Here is a 21,086-nt window from a genome sequence, read left to right on the forward strand (position 1 = left end):
AAAGCCATGGTCTTACAACATTAGCCAAGAATTAACAGATATTCAAAGAGATATTGAAGAGATATTCCAACTAAGAACAGACTACTTCATCAACTCTGTTGCCAGCCCATCACATCACAGGCAGCTCTGAGTGAAATTTAGACAGAATGAGCTCTAAATTTTTACTGAACTTTAAACCTAAACACTAGAGTCCTAAAAACAAAGTGGCACTTTCATTCAAAATAACTAGAAAGTCGTAGTAAATGAAAAACATACGATTAAACAGCCCTCTCTAGAAAGATATGAAGTACAAATATGAAGAAGTTTGAGGGCAATTTTGGGTAAAAATCAAGCTGTCTCATGCCTATCACCATAAAGTTTAGACTCTAAAACTGAGTTACAATCACCAAGTGACTATAAAGAAAACAACAAAGATATAAAAAAAAGGAGCAAAAAAAAAATAGAAAAGAATAGATATGTAAAGAAGTGTATATGGGATCTAACATGGCAAGTGAGGAATCTCAGCTCAGAGGGAAAAGATTCTCACATTAAATGAGTGGTGTCAATATAATTGGCTATTATTGTAGGGGGAAACAAAGTCAGTAACCTGTCTTATTCCTTTCATAATAAACACACAGTGGTGTTTGAATGGTTATGGCCCCCATGTGTTTGATCTACAGGAAGTGGCACAACTAGGATGTGTGGCCTTGTTGGGGGTAGGTGTGGCCTTGTTGGAGGAAGTGTGTCACCATGAGAGTGGGCTTTGAAGTCTTGTATGCTCACACTATACCCAGTGTGGTTCACAGTCTGCTTCTGCTGCCTATGGATCAAGAAGTAGAACTCTCAGCTCCTTCTCCAGCAATATGTCTGCCTGCATGCCACCATGTTGCCCTCCATGACAATAATGGACTAAACCTCTGAAACTATAAACTAGCCCCAATTAAATATTTTCCTTTATAAGATTTGCTATAGTCATGGTGTCTCTTCAGCAATAAAATCCTAACTAAGACACACATATTCCAGGTGGAATAAATATTTAAATATAAAGCATAAATAATTAAATTAAGGATATGTGTTTGACTTTAGAGTGGGGGAGTAGCTTGTCATTATAAAGTCAGGAAGTGTATCATATATTGAAGAAAAAAGGATACCTGACTAAGTAAAAACCTGAAGAAATTATTAAGCTAACTGACCTAAACAAAAGTAGAAGACAAGCGGCAGTCTCCTAAACATCTGCAACAACACGTGACAAATATTGGTACCCTCATGTGTAAAATGTTCCCAAAGAACAGAGACTGAGAACCAAAGCACAGGAGATGACCAGGTTATCTGCAGAAAAAGGAATCTAATGACAGATGTTTATTAAAAAAGCTGAATTTTACTGTAAGTAAAGGACACTGCAAATTAGAGCCAGAGTTGTGTACCTTTTTATCCTTTGACAGAAATTTTAAAAGAATGATATGAAATTTAAAATACTAAGTGCTGACATATGTACAAAAAATGTGTTATCCAACATTAAGAAGACTAGCTACAAACATATGGCAAAGCCTATTAAGACATACAGATATGCTTGGTATGATTCCATCCTTTGTGTCTGTTCTGAAAAGCAATAGGCGGTTTTCTCTGTCTGGATTCTGTCACACTGAGGTGCATGCCTCCACCTCATGGAAGACTTGATGGACATGAACATGAGCCCTCTTAGGCCTCAGATACACCTTTATGGTTGTGAACTAAAGGCTTATAAATTATCATGGTGGTAATGATGAAAATGAACACCAGTTATCACTAAGAACCATCAGTTTGGGGGCAGGGCAAAAGACAAATTGCATGTCCTAGTAGGCAGAAGCAACTAAAGTAACACTGGCAACTGTGAAAGTGTCTGGACAACTGACAGTTTCCCCTGGGGGTTTTGAGATTGCACTACCTGTGGTCTTAAGGTTGAAGTGTGGTTCAGGGAATATGCATATTAGTGGATAGCACCTAGTACGGGGAGAGGAAGATGCAGAGTCAGAATATGAAAATGAGGAGGATATAAAACTCAGAAGTATGTCTGGGAAGCCATCTGCCCCTGGAGGTGATAACAAGGTTCCACAGGGAAAAAAAAAATAAAACTTGTCCAAGATGATGAGGATGATGACGAAGAAGAAGATGATTTAAGATGATAATGAGATGAAAACAGAAGAACAAGTTCCAGTGAAGAAATCTGTACAAGATACCCCAGCCAAAAAATGCACAAAAATTAAACCAAAATAGAAAAGACAAAACCATCAACACCAAGATCAAAAGGTCAAGAGTCCTTCAAAAGACAGGAAAAAAAACTCTTAAAACACCAAAAGGACCTGGTTCTGTACAAGACATTAAGGCAAAGATACAAGCAAGTATAGAAAAAGAGCATTGAACATACCTTGGTACTGCTGGTAAATTAAGCTAAAAGATGGGGAAAGAGGAGAAGGAGAAACAAATATAGTCCATACTGAGTACCATCAACAATCCAGACTGAAGTCTTCTATTTTCATTTCAATCCCCTTTCCTGATTGGCTACCCATTCCCATTCAATCCTTGAATGCTGGGAGCAATCTCTTGTTTTCCTAAAGCATTTGCTTTCACTATAGTGATGGAGAGAACTTTAATGCCTTCTACTATTCATACATATGCCTTATATCTTTGACCATGTTTTAATGCTTTCATATGCTGCTCAATAAGTTTTTAAATGAACCCCCCCAAAAAAAAGACATATGGCTACTTTGACCTACAAATTACCCTTGGGGGGTACTTATCACTCAGTATACGATTAAAAGCATGAGGACACAGGCATATGTAGAAAAGTATGTTTACTTTTGTAGGGAAAGGGCCAGAAATCACATGAATGTCTACCAATCAGTAATCAATAGGGACAAAATCTAAGGCATGGAATTTCCAAACTATGCAAAAGTTTATGCACTTAGTAACTAAATAGAGTATTTGTCTGAAGGAATGTTGAGTAATAGCCTACTCTCAGAATGGTGCTAGAGATAGTGACTAATACAATGATCAGGTGGGATAAGGTTTTAGCTAATGAGCAACACATTCAGTCCAGAGGGAAGGAAATATACTTCAATCCATTTGAATACTAAACATATTGCAATAGAAAGAATATAGGAATTATAAAGAAAAAATGTTATTCAATTACAAGATGTGCTACTCATAACTTAGAAACATAAGAAACATGAAAAAGAGAGTACAACTCTGCCCCAAATAGCCAATTCCAGAGTGATAGATTCCAATGAGAGAGTTAATTGGATATAACATCAAAGGATTCAAAGAATAAAGTCCAACAGGACAAGAATAAGCTCACGAATTTCAAAATGAATGAGAACAGTTAAATACAAGGACAAACTCAATACAGAATATGATAAAGGATTAGAAAAGAAACAGATACTGAAAAAATAAAATTGAAATTTTGGAAGCAAAAATCTCAAATAAAAAGCTTAGTAAGAAATCTTCTTGATAGAATAAAATAGGTAGAAGGTGGAATATTGAGTATGAAGAACAAACAATAAAGATAAAATTAAAAGAAAGAACAAATAGGTCATGCCAGATCTCTGAGTCAGTATTAGATGACTGTGGTGAATGGACAGAATTGCTCCCATAGGCTCACAGTTTGAATACTTGATTCCCAGTTGGTGGGACTGTTAGAAGGGATTAGGAAGTGTGTTCTTGTTGAAGGAGTTGTAAAATGGGGGTGGGCTTTAATGATTCAAAAGACTCATACAATTTCCAGTATGCTTTCTCTCTACCTCCTACTTGCAAATCAAGACATGAGCTCTCAGCTGTTCCTGTCACTATCTATGCCTTTACTCAGCCATCATGGATCCTAACACTCCAAAACTCTAAGACCAATTAAGTTGTCTTGGCATTGGTGATTTGTAAAAGCAGACAAAAAATAAGACATAAGTTGGTACCAGAGTGCGAGCTATTGCTATGACAGATCTGATCATGTGTTTTTTGGTTTTGTTTGTTTGTTTGTTTGTTTTGGAGAGATGTATCAGACTTTAGCATTTTGGGCTAGAAAAACAGTTGAATGTTGTAAGCAAAGCATAATGGACCATCCTAGTAGAATCTTGGAAGACAGAAATGCTTAAAGCAACAAGGACTATGGAGGCCCAGCTGGAGATGTTTCAGACAGGAAATTGCTAAGTCAATATTAGTAACTAGGCTAGAGGCTATTCTTGTGATATTTGGCTCAAACTGTGGCTGCTTTCTGCCCTTGCCCTAAGAATTTGTCTGAGGCTAACTTGAAATGTAATGAACTAATTCTTTGTGGAAAAATATTTAAAGACAGCCTAATATGGACTCTGAGGCATGGTTATTAGTCATCATTTTCATGTGTGTACACAAAATAAAAAATGTACAGTTTTACGTGTAAAAGAACACCAGGTAATATAATATTGGAGCTAAGGCTTGTGCTGAAAGGGATAAAGAGATTAAAGGGAGGCCTGATACTCATTGAAATAAAGGTGGGGAGCCTTCAGAGCAAGGGCCCACTCAGCTAAGCTTCCAGCCTGCAAAAGGAAAAGGCCTAAGGAATTTTCTGCTCCCAAATAGCAACAATTCAAATTTGCTGCAAATGTGATCTAAGGGGCCAGGGTTCACTCCAAGTTGGTAGCTAAACTTGGCAGTATCATCCATGTGGCTTAAGGGTGCACTAGTAAAGGGATTATGGAATCTTCTTCCATAGTTACAGAAAACCTCTGAGGTCAGGTATGTATCAGGGTTGTCTCCACATGGAGGACCTGTGAGCTATTGTATGAATCTGTGAAAGTGAAACCTGGATTGCACTGGAGATGCCAAAAGGTTACAAGGGCCAAAGCCAGGGATATCTGTCAAGAAGTCCTACCCATGGGGTGGACCTAGCCCAAGAGACAGGTGCATCTTATAGGCAAGAAAGCTGAACAGCAGAGCCATATAAGCTACTTGGCATTAGAGATGTAGCTAAAGGAATTAGAGTTTTCCTTGTTGGGTTTTGATCTTGCTTTGTTCCAGTATTTCCTCCCTATGTCCTGTTTTATTCCCTTTGTAATGCTGATGTATATTCTTTGCCATTATATGTTGGAAATATGGAATGGGCTTTTTATTTTATAGTAGATTACAATAGAGAGATTGTATTGAGTTTCAGAAAAGACTTTGACCTTTGGACTCTTCGACAGTGTTGATCCTGAGAGACTATAAGAACTTTTGAAGTTGGACTAAATGCATTTTGTATTAGGATATGGCCACAGTTATGGGAGCCAGGGAGTGGAATGTATTAATTTGAATGCAAATGGCCCCCATAAGCTCATATGTTTAAATATTTGATCCTTAGTTGGTGGAACTTTTAGAGGAGGATTAGAAGGTATGTTCTTATTGAAGGAGGTGTGTAATGGGGAGAGCTTTGATGTTTCCAAAGACTCAGGCTATTCCTCTTGCCATTCCTAGTGTCCTCCTCTCTGTCTCTGTCTCTGTCTCTCTCTCTCTCCCCTCTTTCTCTGCCTTCCCACCTGCAGATTAAGATGTGAGCTGCCAGCTGTTCCTGCCACCAAGTCTTCGTTCTGCACCCATGGATCCTATCCCTATGAAACTGTAAGCTCAACTAAAAACTTTCATTTGTAAGTTGTTTTGTTCATATGTTTTGTCATAGCAATAGAAAAGTAAATAAGACAAAGACCAAATTTATAAATGAGTACTGCAAAAGCACAGACTAAAGGCCTAGAAAACATAATCAACAAAACTGTAGCAGCAAACTCTCCTTATCTAGAAAAAGAAATGTCCACCGGGAAATGAGCCATTTGGAACATCAGCAAGAAAGGACCAGAAAAGAACTGTATATCCATGCTGCAGATATCACTCTGTATGCTGTGAATGTGTTGCTCTGATTGGTTAATAAAGTGCTGGTTGGCCAGTAGCCAGGCAGGAAGTATGGGTGGGACAAAGAGAGAGGAGAATTCTGGGAACAGGAAGGCTGAGTCGGGAGTTGCTAGCCAGACACAGAGGAAGCAAGATGTGAAGGCAGAACTGGGGAAAGGTACCAAGCGATGTGGCTAAACATAAATAAGAATTATGGGTTAATTTAAGTGTAAGATCTAGCTAGAAACTTGAGCCATTAGGTGGAAGAGTTTTAATTAATAAAAGCATCTGTATGTTTATTTGGGTCTGAGTGGCTGCGGGCCTGGGAGGGACTGGAGAAAACTCCAGCTACATATACACACATATGTATATCACATTATATTTAAAACAAAGAAAGAATATGAAAAGTTGCTAGAAAGAAGAACAAATCACATACAAGGCAAAAAACTATCAGAACAACAGCAGATTTAGAAACAGAAGAAGGACAGGGAATAATACATTTAATTTCCATCCCAGATTACTACATACTATTCAACTATTCAATAATAACTCCAAATATTAATGACCTCAAGTCTCTAATTAAAAAATGACAGATTAGTAGATTAAATTAAAAACAATACCCACATATTTATTGCCTGAAAGAAACATACCTTATGGAAAAAGGATGGAAATTGGCATTCCAAATAAATAGAACTAAAAAAAGAGGCAAGTGTAGCTATACTAATATTTGGCAAATTATACTTCAAATCAAAGTTTCACAATGATTATGGGGACAGTCTATCATGAGGCTATATCAATTCTAAATATATACGGACATTAACATACTCATTAGGGCATCCAATTTCATAAAAAAATGAAACAACAGCAGTAACAAAAATCTACTGGATGCAATGGCACAGATTAACTTCATCACAGTTGGAGTGGATGCTTTCCATACTCCATTGGTACTGGCCTTCTGGCCACAATGCTGGGGGTTCACATCTCAGTCTTCCTAGCAAGAATGGAGAGGATAATAATGCCTAGGGTTGCTTTGGGGATGGAGACGGTCTTGGTAGTATTAACATGGAAAAAGTAACACAATTCTAGACAGTAAATCATGAGAGGTTAATTATATGGTCCTTGAAGCATCCCTATTCTTCTAACTGGGAAAAAGAATAATTATTAATTGCCAGAAGAAAGGAAATAGTTCTGTTTCTTCTATAAAAGACAAAATAGAAAAGGAGATAAGTAAAGATAACTCACAATACACTGAAACAACAGTCAAAATGTTTTAGGTAAAATATGGTAGTATGTTGACTCTACAGCTTAGACATGATATATAGAGAGAAGAGCACGCTGTCCACAGTTGATACAACTGGGACTGGTAGCATACCCTAACTTTTGTGCAAACTTTGCAGATTTGGTGCATGGTTAATGAATTATTTTAGGACTATATTCATTTGCTTGTGATGTGTGGTTTATACTATAGCCAAAGTGTTTTCCTACATTCTAGGCATTTTCTAGCCTAATCTGGGGAACCGCAATATATTTATGCCACTAGATGGCAATATGTAACTTTGCAATGGATGTTTCTCACCACCAAATTTATTCAATCTTAGGTATCCAACTTTCCCTACCCACCCACGAAGGTAGATAACAACAGTTGCCAACAGAAAAGATATTTGCATTTAAAGCACATTCCTAAATTGTAGATTAGAGTCTGGGGAAAATACAAGAAATCTGATACCATTACACATATTCTAGCTATTGCATATTTTATATTAAAAATAAATAAAACAAGATAGCTATCTAAAGTCAATAATACTAAACAAATTGTAACACTTAAAAAGCTGTTTCAAAAGAAAAAAAATGAAAGACTTGACTATTAAAGAGTTTTCAGTAACTTGTAAAAAAATGAATAACACCATAATCAGAAATAACATATCAAAGAGCCAGACAGTGATTGAACACAACTTTATCCCGGCACTTGGGAGGCAGAAGGCAGGTGGATCTCTGAGTTTGAGGCCAGCCTGGTCTACAGAGCTAGTTCCAGGCCTGTGGAGTGTGTGTGTGTGTGTGTGTGTGTGTGTGTGTGTGTGTGTGTGTGTGTGTATGTAAGTCAGTCCCTTGCTATGTAACCCATACAAGCCGCAAATCTGCAGTGCTCTTGACTCAGACTCCTGAGTGCTAAGATGAAAGGGATACCATGATGCCTGGCTTCAAAGTAGTCTGTACTGTCCTAAGAAAACTTGAAATATACATCACTAATGACTGTCTTTACTCATTATTTTATTACAGCTCCTTTATCTCTATTAGTACTTGGGTTGGCTCACATGAAATTTCCAGTATCTGACAATTTTGCCCGATGAAATCAAAATTCTGTATACACCAACTATACTAGTCACTTTTACGTTTCCCTTGGTTCACACTGAAGCAGGGTTTCCTCTGGCTCACACTGAAGTTAAAATCCATCATGGTAGCAGGATCATGAATTGAGGGTGGGGGGAGGTCTAGAGCTCAAAGTCATCTTGAGTAAGTTCCAGGCAAAGCAGTCCATGCTGGTTTCCTGGTCCTCTTTCTGAACACACTATAGCATGTTTTGGGAGTGACTTGATTCTCCACAGCCCTTACTATCTAGGTTCTATGAAAATGGAGATTCATAGTCTAGGAAGCAGGAACAACTGGTATCATGGGGATAGGCTCAAACCCTTGGAGAGAATGGCTTCTGAGAAGATTTCCCACTTGTTATGTCTCAGGTATATAAAATAAATAAAAACTGACCACCCAGATAGATAGATCAACATTTCCCAGGTTCACAATGAATTTTTGCTTTCTTCAACAAAACCTCTGGAATATTTAATAGTTTCTCCACATAAGAAAACAGAATATAAAACAATAATATTGGATTTGCTTATGAAGATGAGTTATTCTGCTTTTCTTTTTTTTTTAATTTTATTCTTAAGAGTTTTAATTTTACATATTAGCCATGGGTTCCCCTGTCCTCCCTCCTCCCACCCCCAACCCCACTTCCCCCCAGCCCCTCTCCTCCATTCCCATCTCCTCCAGGGCCAAGATTCCTCTGGGGATTCAGCTCAACCTGGTAGATTCAGTATAGGCAGGTCCAGTCCCCTCCTTCCAGGCTGAGCAAAGTGTCCCCACATATGCCCCAGGTTCCAAACAGCCAGCTCATGCACTAAGGACAGGTCCTGGTCCCACAGCCTGGGTGCTTCCCAAACAGTTCAAGCTATTCAATTGTCTCACTTATCCAGTGGGCCTGATCCAGTTGGAGGCTCCACAGCTTTTGGTTCATAATTCATATGTTTCCATTAGTTTGGCTATTTGTCCCTGTGCTTTTTCCAATCTTGGTCTCAACAATTCACACTCCTACAATCCTTCCTCTTTCTCACCAATTGGACTCCTGGAGCTCCACCTGGGGCCTGGCTGAGGATCTCTGCATTCACTTCCATCAGTTAATGGATGAGAGTTCTAGCATGACAGTTAGGGTGTTTGCTTTTCAATGGCCCACCAAATTCCTTCTTAAAATATGTTAATTTTAGGGAGAAAATAATCTTTTTGCCTTTTTCTTATTCAAAGGAAGAATTTCCTTTTATTTATTTTTTTAATACATTTGGCTCTTTGAAAATAAGTTTAGTTCCATCAGGGCAATGTATCCTTTATCACATCCACCTACTCATCAATAAGGCTAAGTGACTTCATACTTAACAGTAAATACTTAACAGTATCCCAGAGAGGAGAAGATAGGAGATGAGGCAAGCCAATAGGAAGCCACGATGAACAGCTTTTCTTCAGGATGACCACACAGACACTGCTCTTTTGAGCCACATTATAGCACATCCAAAACAATACCAAATTGTTTTAAAGCGAGGGCAATAAGAGAACTATTCAATTTCTAACTAATAAAAAACCATTCTGTAAGTTTCATTATGACCCAGCCTAACTCCAGGAAGTATACCATAACCATTTTTTAAACGTAACATCAGTAGCATTGATAATAGATCTTTCTCTCAAAGGGAAGAGCAAATCTGCGCCCTCTCAATCTGTTTGTTCTCTGAGTAGGTAAATAGCAAAGCATACTCACAGTTCACAATGTCACCTTGAAGTTCCAGAATCTGAGGAGCTGGCATGGTGAGGACAACAAGGTCAAACTGCTCAGGGGAGCCTGTCTCCTTGGAGACTTCCCACTTGTTATTTCTCAGGTTGATCTGGGTCATGCGCTGTTTGAAGAAGACTTCTGCACCTGCTCCAAAGGCAAAATCAGGTGCGGGTTACCAGACTTTTCCACATGAATGAGGAGGAATGAAAAGTCAGACTAGATCAATCAGGTGAATGGAACACTCCTTAACCTTATCTTCTCTAGTCGAATCTTTCTTTACCCTCTACTTCAATAGCAATTCCTCCCTCTGCCACTCGCATCCCAGTCAATGTTTGCTATGAAGGAAACAATTACACAACACTACACAGTGACTACTCCTACTTCTTCTCATCTATTTCTATTGGTGAAATTATTAAGGCCACTCTATGTAGTTAAAAGGGAGGTTTATTTTGTGGGGTAACTTACAAATGAAGGGGTAGGTTGCAGGGTCTGGGAAAGGTATGGCGCAGTCTGGAGGTGTTCTCTGGAGAACTCTGCTGAGTCTACCTCCAGAACCAAGTGAGACCTCTCCTCTTGATCCTGGGTCTTCAGCTTCCTCTCTCCGCCCTGCCTTGTGGGCGTGACCATTACCACCGAAGCCTCAATGGGGGTTGGAACTTCCAGGCCAAGGCTGGGATGGCTACCCACTACATATTTCTACTACTTCATAGCTGACTTTCATTGAGAATTGGTTAGCTCCCTCTAGATCAACCGAGCAAAGCTCACATGAACTCACAGAGTCTGAAGCAGCATGCACAGGGCCTGCACAGGTCTTCACCAGGTCTCTGCATATATATTATGGTTTTCAGTTTAATGTTTTGTTTTGTTTTTATGGAACTCCTGAGTATGTGGATCAGGATTATATTGTACAAGGAAAGAATCTACTTTCAATAAAAGGGGAAATATTTATTAGCTGTCTTAGCTACTTTTTCGTTGCTGCAAAGGGAAACCATGACAAGGCTACTTCTAAAGAAAGCATTTAATGAGGGGAGGCTTGCTTATAGTTTCAGGGGGTGAGTCTGCCTATCATGGTGGGAAGCACGGCAGCAAGCAGGCAGGTATGGTACTAGAGAAGTAGCTGAGAGCTTACATGTTGAGACCAACAACCAAAGGGCAGAGGGAGAAGACTAGCTGGGAAGGGTGTGAGCTTTTGACACTTCAAAGCCCAGTTCCAGTGAACTACCTCCTCCAACAAGGCCACACATCCAAATTCTACTCTAGCAGTCCCACTAACTAGGGACCAAGTATTTAAACACAGGCACGTCTATGAGAGTCACCACACTAGTCAAACATTTGTTACACATTATACTGATTTATTTGTTACATTATACTGATTTATTTGTTACATTATACTGATTTATTTGTTACATATTATACCAATTTATTTCAAAAATAAAGAAATAGATATCAAGCTGTTAAGTCATGACCAAAACATATACAGGTGACTAGCAAGCTTGTCACTTTTGCAGAATAAGTATGAACACACATCAGTCAGTAAATATTTAGCAATTAATTCTCACTAGTAATACCTAGCAATATACCCTTAAATAATCTTAAAATATGTCTGTAGGGGAGATTAAGTCCTCATTAAGGATCAGAACTAAGAGAATCACTGACTACTTTGTCATCCTACATTGTTCTGTTTCAAACATGAAGGCAAGGGGGGCTACTAAAGTGCCTGGAGCCTTTCTGAGGTCTCTGCTTTGGGAAGGTACAAATAATTTTCAGTTTTAACCCATATCCATCATTTCTTTATCCCAACAAAGCAACTCTGTTTCACTTTTTGGCTTATTTGGAATGTCTTGCTCTGCTTACCTTACTCCATGGTCTCTTCCAGATCCTAATTGAAGCAAATAATTCTATTTTGTTTACATTGTTCTCTATAAATAATTCTTTGAAAAGAGAACTGTTATTGTTGGCTCTCTCTCTCTCTCTCTCTCTCTCTCTCTCTCTCTCTGTGTGTGTGTGTGTGTGTGTGTGTGTGTGTGTGTAAGTATATTTGTGTGTATGTATGTGAGTGTGTGTGTTTATGTGTGTGAGGGTGTGTGTATGAGTGTATGTCTGTGAAGATGTGTGTGAGCATGTGAGCGTGTGTGTGTGTGTGTGTGTGTGTGTGTGTGTGTGTGTGTGTGTATTTAAAGGGATTAAAATCCACCAGCTTGTAAAGTTCTCTGTGCTTGAGCTGAAGTTCTTGGACATGAATTCCAGTGGCTCAAGGTGTTCTGTAGTTGACCATCAGAAGTGTTGACCTGAGACGAGCAGCACTAGGAACACATGTGCTGTGTAGGCCCCAAGCAAGTCACAAAAACTAATATTAAGGATTAGGCCCAGAAACCTTTGTTTTTACATGCTCCCTTATTTAGCAGGGTAAGTAAAGTATGACGCATGAAAAAAATGCAAAGCCACTGCAGTAGTTGAGCAGACCTAAAGCTAGTATGACTCCTGAAAAATCCACCCCACAGTTAGTATTTACATAGAAGAAAGGAAAATTATCTTTCCTGCTGCTAGGATCAAAGTTTCTAGGATGAAGGAATTTCCTTGTAGAAATAATAACTTTGCTAAGACATGACACATTAAAATTATGAATGCTCTAGAGAACATTCTCTCATTTTCTCAAGAGGCACTCTGAGCTTCGGAAATTTGATCATGCATAAACTGCGTGCAGAAATCTTCAGTCGCTTCCTACCACACTGGAGATAAAGTGTAAAATCTTCTAACACCATTCACAAAGCACTTACACCTGAACCAAGTTTAATCTTGTACTTCACCTTGCCACTTTCTCTCTCGTTCAAGCTACTCCCCATTCATAGTTGATTTCTAGTTTCTTGAATGCACTTTGCTGTGTCTACTTCAGGACTGCTCCAATTCCTGCTCTTTGGAACTCTATCCCCTTGCTTCTTGCCCTAGTTCAGACTGGTTGACTTTAAAGTAGCCGTGAAATGTCAATTCCCCTGTTGACACTTTCCCTGACATAATTTTTCAGCTAACCACTCCAAAATCTATGCCACATTAGGTAGTTTTACTAAATATTTGTTCACGGTGCTTACATCCTCCTTAGCATTCATCTTTTATTAAAGGAACAGTTCAATGTCTTTCTATCCCACTACTGCACTCTACATCAATAGCCAGGAACTGTTTTATTGTTCAGTTTCTCCAGATTGCACTTTTTCTATTCGTCAGGAGAGGGCAACAGTGCCCAAGAAATGGTTCAACCCTGGTACAAGTTGGCAAATTAATGAGTTGAACTGGGATTACTTACAGGCAGCTACACTAACCACTTAAACATCATCAGGGAAGAGTGGAACTCATGCACCTCCTGAGCTGAGAGGTGCCTTGTGAAGCCTTTACCACCAGTTCAATGAAAAGTATTACTGGGAACAGCCTTGTGAGGGTCTTGGACAAGTAATCATAGCTTGCTAAAAATTGAAAGACTGAACAGCCAAGCAATGCCCAGAGGACAGAGTGACAGAGTTCCACAACATCCAGTGCATGCTACTTTAAAAGAATTTTTAATTTTGCACACAGCTATACAGATAGAAGACTACTCAGCATTAAACATTTTATAAAAGCAACTGTGTTTCTACTATACAGTTTTCATTTCATCCCAATTTCTTCCAGTGTGTGTGTGTGTGTGTGTGTGTGTGTGTGTGTGTGTGTGTGTGTACACATGCATAGAAACCTAGCTATGCTCAAGCATGTGGAAGTCAGAAGAGGAATCATGTTCCCTACTTAATTTTTTTAGGAAAGTTCTCACTGAACATGAAGCTGGCCACTTCAGCTAGGCTGGCTAGCTATCAAATTCCTGGGATCTTCCTGTCTCTGCCCTGCAGTGCTTGGGGGCACAGGCTCCCACACCCAGCCTTTATGTGTGTTCTGGGTATTCAAATAAGTTTAAATTTAGGCCATCTTGCTTTCCCAGCAAGCCTCTTACCCACTAAGCAATCTCCCTATCCATTTTCCTCCATTTTAAGGAGGGAAATCCAAGCAAATTTTTCTTGTCTCATTTCCCATGGATTCATTTTAGTAAGCAGCACCTGGAAATGCTGAGTTGAGACCTGAAGACATAGGAAAGCGCTCTAAATGTACTGATTGAAGTAGACAAAGGAAGATTCACTTCTGGTTTGCATGCTACTTTATAGCATCCCTTGAAAGAGCACTGTACTGGATAAATGTCATGATTGCCCAGCAGGGAGAACTGTGGTGGAGAACCACACAGACTCACTTCCCTCACATCAGCTTTAGAAAAAAGTAAACAAATGAGAAGGGAAGACAAAGAAAAGTAAGTATTACTATCCAAAGCCTCCAGAACTGATAGTATCGGCAAATTAAACAATCGTTTTAAAATAAATGAATCTTGTTTACTTTGACAAGCTATACTGCATATAGTGACCAATTTCCTTTTGAAGGTATATGATAAAATAAAGGAAAAATTAATGCAGTAATATTCCCTCCTGTTGATAGGACAAATAAAAGCTTCCCACACACGCTTTCATCCTCTCATAGCTGTTGAAAATTGATAGCAATATATTATCCCCAAGATACTCAAATGCACTGATGCTCAAGTCACTTACATAAAATATCTGTAGGTAACTAACACATGTCTTCCAATACACTTTAAAACATCTCTAGTTTACTCACAACACCTAGAACAATATAAATGACAAGCCAATAGATTTTTTATAATGTGTTATTAGAGAATTATGGAGTGAAAAAACTGTACAAATTCAGTACACATCAAAACAATTATACATATCACTGCACATGGATTAAAACACAAGGTGAACCATATCCTAATGACAGACTAAGGGTCCATGAATCAGTGAATGTGCCTACACATCACTTCCCTCTCATAGAGCATACTATAAGTTGTGCAGCATCTTCATGTTTGTTTTTTAGAACTTTCTGGAATTGTTTTTCAGATTTTGGTTTATTTGGTTGTTTATTGAGACAGGATATCACACCACAGCCCTTCTTTGCTCAGGCTCACTATGTGACCCATGTTGTCCTTGAACTTGTGGTGATCCTGCATCTGCCTCCAAAGTGCTAAGAAAACATATGTGCGTGCCACCATGCCTAGCCCTTTTTCAAGGTTTCTGAACTACAGTTGGTATTGGACATAGAATATCTGAATGGGGGAGGGGGAGCAAAATATACTCCACTGTTTCTGTTTCTCTGAAGAACTCTATTATACTTTCATAGTCTGAATCTTGAATGGAGAAATGGCCTACCCCAGAACTGTATTTTTTAAGTGTCTTGCTGTATATTCAATCTCATCGGCCTTTCTCTGTTCAGATTCTTGAGGCTTTCGTTAAGTAATGTCTGACAAATAAGGCAAAAATTGTAATAATTCTACAAATAGCTGTGAAACTACAAATTTTTAGCTTACACCTTTCTACAGTAATCTTGAATGGGGTACTTAGCCAAATTACAAATATTCCAGTATATATATAGCTTGCTCTATAATAGAAAAAATAATTTATCACCCAAGAAAACCTCTATTTGTTCTTTTTATAAAATATCAACTTTCATAGCATTCATAAAATGCATATAGAAAAAAATGAAAATCATATTAAAATATGGTCCAATTATGAATAAGACATGCAAAGAAAAACTGCAAGGAGCTGGTTAACAAAGCAAAAGAGGTATAAATTTACTCAAAAGTTAGGAAATAAAAAAACAAAACTACAAAAATATGCTGTTTTTAATCTATGATGCCAGTAACAATTTAAAATTTCCATAACACTAAGATGTGAGGAACATTCTCATTTCCTGCTGATGAGATGGTCATTAAGAGTAACACAACCTGTTAGAATTCAGTCCTTAGAGCCACATCAAGGTAAGAGATGGAAAACTGTATACTCAAAATTCAAGATAGCTCCCATTCCCAATATACACAAGAAAGTTGAATAAATGGTTATACACACATACTATACTATTTTGGACATACATTAAAGAAAACAAAGAAAATTAAATTTGTTGGTGTGAAAATAGGCCACAGATATGAAACAAAATAAGATACTGAATAGCTATATAAAATAATCCCCTTTGTTCACATTATAAGGAAATGAATATAAACAGATCAGTAGTAAATAGAGAGAGCCATACAGCTCAATAGGAAAATAAACATTTGTTTAAAAAAAAAAAATCACACCCTGCAACTGATTCCAGGCTTACTCTGGAGGAAGGAAAGGCGATTTTTAAAGGAGAAGACAAGAGTATAACTTTTTTTTTTTTGGAGCTGAGGACCGAACCCAGGGCCTTGCGCTTGCTAGCAAGCACTCTACCACTGAGCTAAATCCCCAATCCCGAATATAACTATTTTTATAATCATCTATACGATACTAACATTGAATGCACAACTTTTATCTTAAAGGGCAGAGGAAATCCAAGTCGCACCTGATTCTTTCAAGTAGTGCTTAATAATTGAAGACATTCCTTGAGGGGCCACAAAGTTGCAATCTCCTCCTTTCAGGTTCATCCCTTCAATAGGAGAGGTCAGAGGCTCCAAAATCCCACAAGCTATCAGCGCCTCATAAAATCTGAAATAATTACATGGAAATGTACAGTGTGATTAGCTCTGTGACCACTGTCTTGTCTTCCAAAAAATCAAATCATGCTATAAATCCTCATACGATCAACTCAGTTGTACACCGTGTTATACAAAACTTGTAATTCTGGTGAAGAGCAAAAAATACTTCAAGAGTCTGTAAATTGTCTACTGACATAATTTCTATTTCAAGTCCTAGTTCTCTATATAAAAGTGAAGTCAAGAAAAGCACATGGAAAAGTATTATATGCCCCAATCTAAACGTGCTCAGAAATAGTAACTTTTATTACTATCTGCCATCTTCAACACCAACAATTACTAAAATATATTGAGCTTTTTTTGTTCTTGTTGTTCCATATATAATCTTATACAATCTTCACAGGGATCATAAGAACATTTATTTCACTGTCATAACAGGCTAAGTTTAAAATGTGTTAAATAAGACTCCGGAGTAGTGACTAACTTACTCTTGATGCTTTTTGGCATAATGAGGAGTGCAGGTGATGTACTGAGCTCCCAAATCCGCTGTGCATCGGGGATTATGAGGACTTTTGACAGTAATCATTCTTCCCCCTTAAAATAATTCATAAGCAATTGTCAGTGCATAGAGCGAACCTTTTGAAATTATACAAATCACCCTAGATAGCCTGGTGGCTTTATTGTCTCTGTCCAAATACATTAAAAATATTATTACTCTAAACCGGGTGGTGGTGGTGCACACCTTTAATCCCAGCACTTGGGAGGCAGAGCCAGGCGGATCTCTGTGAGTTCGAGGCCAGCCTGGGCTAGAGTGAGTTCTAGGAAAGGCACCAAAACTACACAGAGAAACCCTGTCTCGAAAAACCAAAATAAACAAACAAACAAATAAATAAATAATCTAAGCTGAAGTCTTTATCATTGCTTATTGTCCTGGGCCTTAGGTCATTGTAATTTTTATTTGAGTAAATAAAGGACCCGTGAGTCACGCACGACTGCCTCACAGTGTTCCTAGTGCATCCTGTGTCAGCCTGAACAGCGAAACGGATGAAACGGCAGAATGACTAAGGAAGGCTGTTCAGTCCGGACCTTCAGTCTAGGCTTTGGGAAACTTTGCCTTGGTCTAGGGGAGGCTTGGGAATCTGCAGACGCTAAAGAAAGCTGCGACGGCGCAGAGCAGCCTAGCGCACAGGCTCCGGTGGCGCCGGCCTCCCCGGGCAGCGCTCCGGGTCCTGCGCAGCGGGTCTCGGGCCCGTCGGGGCCTCCCTGCGAGCGCGCGCGCACCCCGCCTGCCTGCCGGCGGCCGCCGCCTGGGGTCGGTCACGTGGCGGCGCGCGCTCCGGGCGGGAGCCGGCGGGCGGGCGGGCCGAGGCGGGGTGGCCGGCCTGCAGCTCCCAGCTCCGCGGAGGCCTTCCCTCCGACTCACCTGCGTGCCCAGCCTGCTCCCACAGGGCCAGGTACAGGGGCCCCGCGATGGCCTTCCTCAGCAGCGCGGCGCACAGGCTTCCGGTCAGCCCGGCGCCCACCACCAGCACCCGGGGCATGGCGGCCGGCTCTCGGCTGGCCTGGCGGCGGCGGCGGCAGCGGAGGCTCCGAGTGGCGCCGTGTCCCGCGGCCGCCGTGCCCCCGCGAGGCTCAGGACCGTGCCCGGGGCGGGCCGCCTGCGCCTGAGAGGGCGGGGAACCTCGCCGCGGTGACCCGGACCCGGACAGCCCGCCCCACCCCGGCCGGCACCGAGGAGCCCGCCCGGTGAGTCCCAATCCCATCGGCCCCCGGAGAAAAATCTGGAAGGTCGGCCTAGGCCTCGGGAGGAGGAGGAAACAGCGGCGATGCCACAGCTGGATTTCTTCTGGAGTCTTAGAGGCCGTTTCTGGTGACAGAAAAGGGTTTGGAAATCAGGAAGATGTGTTTGTGACTGTAGTTCTGAGGCTGCGGATTATGTATTCTCCCACAAATTATGTGTCTTTTCTGACATCTCCATCTGTGAAGTGTGGAGAACAATGCATCCTTTTCAGAGTTGTGAAGAATACAGGTACCTCGTTCACCAGGGAATTTTACATCGCTTACCACGTCCACAAATGCTAACGTCTGTGTCCCAATAGGTTCACTGTGCACCGGGGGATATAATGGGAAATGGATTCTGCCACCACCACTGTGTCCTAGAAGTTCTCAATGTAACAAAAAGGAATGAAAAATAGGAACCATCGATAGTAAATTGTTACCTGAAAAATGCTGTGGAACCTTGGCAATACTAGTCAATAGCAAAGAACTTTTAAAAATCAAGCATTGCTTAATGTCTCCATGAAGTCAAATGTTTCCATGAATCAAATTTTTAGTTGATCAGTTCTTTGTTTGTCAAAGAAAAGAACTTCAAGAAAATTTGGGTGAACCCCGATACCCTAAGAAGACATCTAAGGACAGCAGTAAAAGAACAGAAAAAGGATTGAATGCATAATGATTTGCAATTGTTTTTTTTTTTTTTTACATAGTAGAAATAATAAAATTTTATGTGTGAAAATGAACTTCTTATAAAACCTCAAAAAAAACACAAACGACAAGGCCAAAAAGTATGTAAATCAAATATATTTCTAGAAATTAAAATTCAATAAAAGATATCTTTAACTGTTCTACATTCAAAACTACGGAGCGGATCTGGGGGAGATGGAAGGTGGTGCTAACCTGGGAGGGGTGGAGGGGTGGGGAACTGCCGTAGGGAATGGAATGTATGAGAGAAGAATAAATAAATATATTTTAAAAATGTGAGTGTAAAAAGACTTAACGGTGGCCAGCAAATGTCCAAGAATCAGGATAAGACTCAGTCTCACTACCCTCATTTTGTGTCTGTCTCCTTTACTCTCATTCTCTCCTCGGTCATCTTAGACTCCAGGGAAGTCTAATGCAGAGACATCAGTAATCAGAGTGGAAACCACAACCTCAACGGTGATTTTCCTACGGAGCTAAAGCCCCCTTACCAATCCTGAGATATTGGTCAATCAGACCCAGGTTGTCCAAAATAGATTAGCTGCATGTTTATGCTCCCTGCCTCAGCTTCTGTGCTTTCCCCCATGTAATCTGGGAACTCCTCTTGGAAGGTCCGCAGAGGGGCCGAGAACTTAACCTATGTCTTCCACCTCAATTCATTAAAATCCTTCCCTGCTTTCTCAGCATTGCTTGTTTGCTGTCTTGAAGTGAGTGACTGGACCTAACTTACTGATACATTTCAACTGCAGACCTCTGTTAGGACTCTGGTAATAAAATGCTATTCCATGTTAGGAATTCTTTTTTAAAATACTAAATGCCTACATTTGTTATGGATAAAGCAAAAAAAAAAAAAAAATACTGACAAACCACTCAAGTATAATGGATATCTTTTCAGTAACACAGTTTTGCAATATGTAAGAACCCGTTGTTTCATTATGTTTCACGGGTATTCCTTTTGTTTGTAACAAATGGATGGGTCTGACAATCCTGCGGTGATAATTCAGCAAGTTTGTGTGGTATCATTTTATCAGCATCTCAGATAATCATCATGCCCAACAGTAAAGTACTTAATTTTTTAAGGTTTATATATTTTGTATATAATACCAGAAGAGGGCACCAGATCTCATTACCATTGCCTGACTTCTATGTTTAATATAGTAGCTGTCTTTTTCCTCTGATCCTCAGGTAAACTTTATTGGGGATGCAGTATATTGGGGGACACAATACATCACCCCAGGCATATGCATTTTTGGCATGCTATTATTATGTACTTCATAGATGATACTTTAGTGTATATAGTATTAAGAGAACTTTTCATAAACCAAAAATTTATATCACTTACTTTATCATTGCATTTGTTTTATTGCAGAAATCTGGTACCTAACCTGTAATATCTCTGAGATAGGCCTGTCTCAAAAGTCATAAAACTGTCAAGCTAGATATTTCTGCTGGAGGAAAGAATACACAGGTATAGCTTAAGCTTTATAAATGTATTTAATGCAATGCTACTAGAAATACTGAAGTATACAATAAATAGATGATTGGTTAGATATGACTGTCCATATATCTGTATTAAAGACACAAAAAAGATGTATGGAAAACTACTTCTCAAATAATACTGATTAACCAGGCTACAAAGTAGTGTAATCCCACACTTATAGATGCACACACATATACAATATTAGAGAAATATAAGAGAAGACACACATAATTTCAAATATATTGTGGAGAAAATATATAGCCATTTATTTCTTAGTTATAAGTAAGGTAAAGCTAGCATGTTTGAAAGAAAGAGATGATAAGTTACTGCATTCAGATTGATTATAGTCTGAGATAGTTCTCTGAAATTAGAAGTGTAAATCATGTGATATTTAGTCATACAATGCTAATGTCTCAAAATTGGCTAATAGTAAGGTGTGTTTGAGGCCATTGATTCTGACTGTTGTCTGTGAAGACTGGTCTACATGGTAAATACACTTAAGTTTAAGGTAGTTTGTCCAGGGCTGTAAATCTGGCAACAGTAATCCTCAAAGGGGTTTCACCATCCATCCTTGGAGCCTGCTTCTCTGCACTTGACCAGCTTTCTTGATGCTCAGTTTCTGTTAATAG

The 21,086-nt window shown here is 39.5% G+C and overlaps 1 protein-coding gene and 1 pseudogene across 1 annotated transcript in view; one reads left to right on the forward strand and one right to left on the reverse strand.

Moving 5' to 3' along the window:
* Rnls (renalase, FAD dependent amine oxidase) overlaps nt 1-18,331 on the reverse strand; it is a 262,160-nt gene extending 243,829 nt beyond the window's left edge. Inside the window, exons 1-4 of the mRNA XM_036172701.1 lie at nt 17,923-18,331; nt 16,988-17,093; nt 16,370-16,512; nt 9,920-10,078 (exon numbers count right to left, since the gene is read on the reverse strand). Coding sequence (XP_036028594.1) covers nt 9,920-10,078; nt 16,370-16,512; nt 16,988-17,093; nt 17,923-18,262 — 748 coding nt within the window. The 5' untranslated portion in view covers nt 18,263-18,331. The remainder of the gene's footprint in view (nt 1-9,919; nt 10,079-16,369; nt 16,513-16,987; nt 17,094-17,922) is intronic.
* LOC118572883 lies at nt 1,644-2,377 on the forward strand (annotated as a pseudogene).
* Nucleotides 18,332-21,086: the final 2,755 nt, after the last annotated feature.

Source organism: Onychomys torridus, chromosome 1, assembly GCF_903995425.1.
Source record: "Onychomys torridus chromosome 1, mOncTor1.1, whole genome shotgun sequence".
NCBI classification, from domain to species: Eukaryota; Metazoa; Chordata; class Mammalia; order Rodentia; family Cricetidae; genus Onychomys; species Onychomys torridus.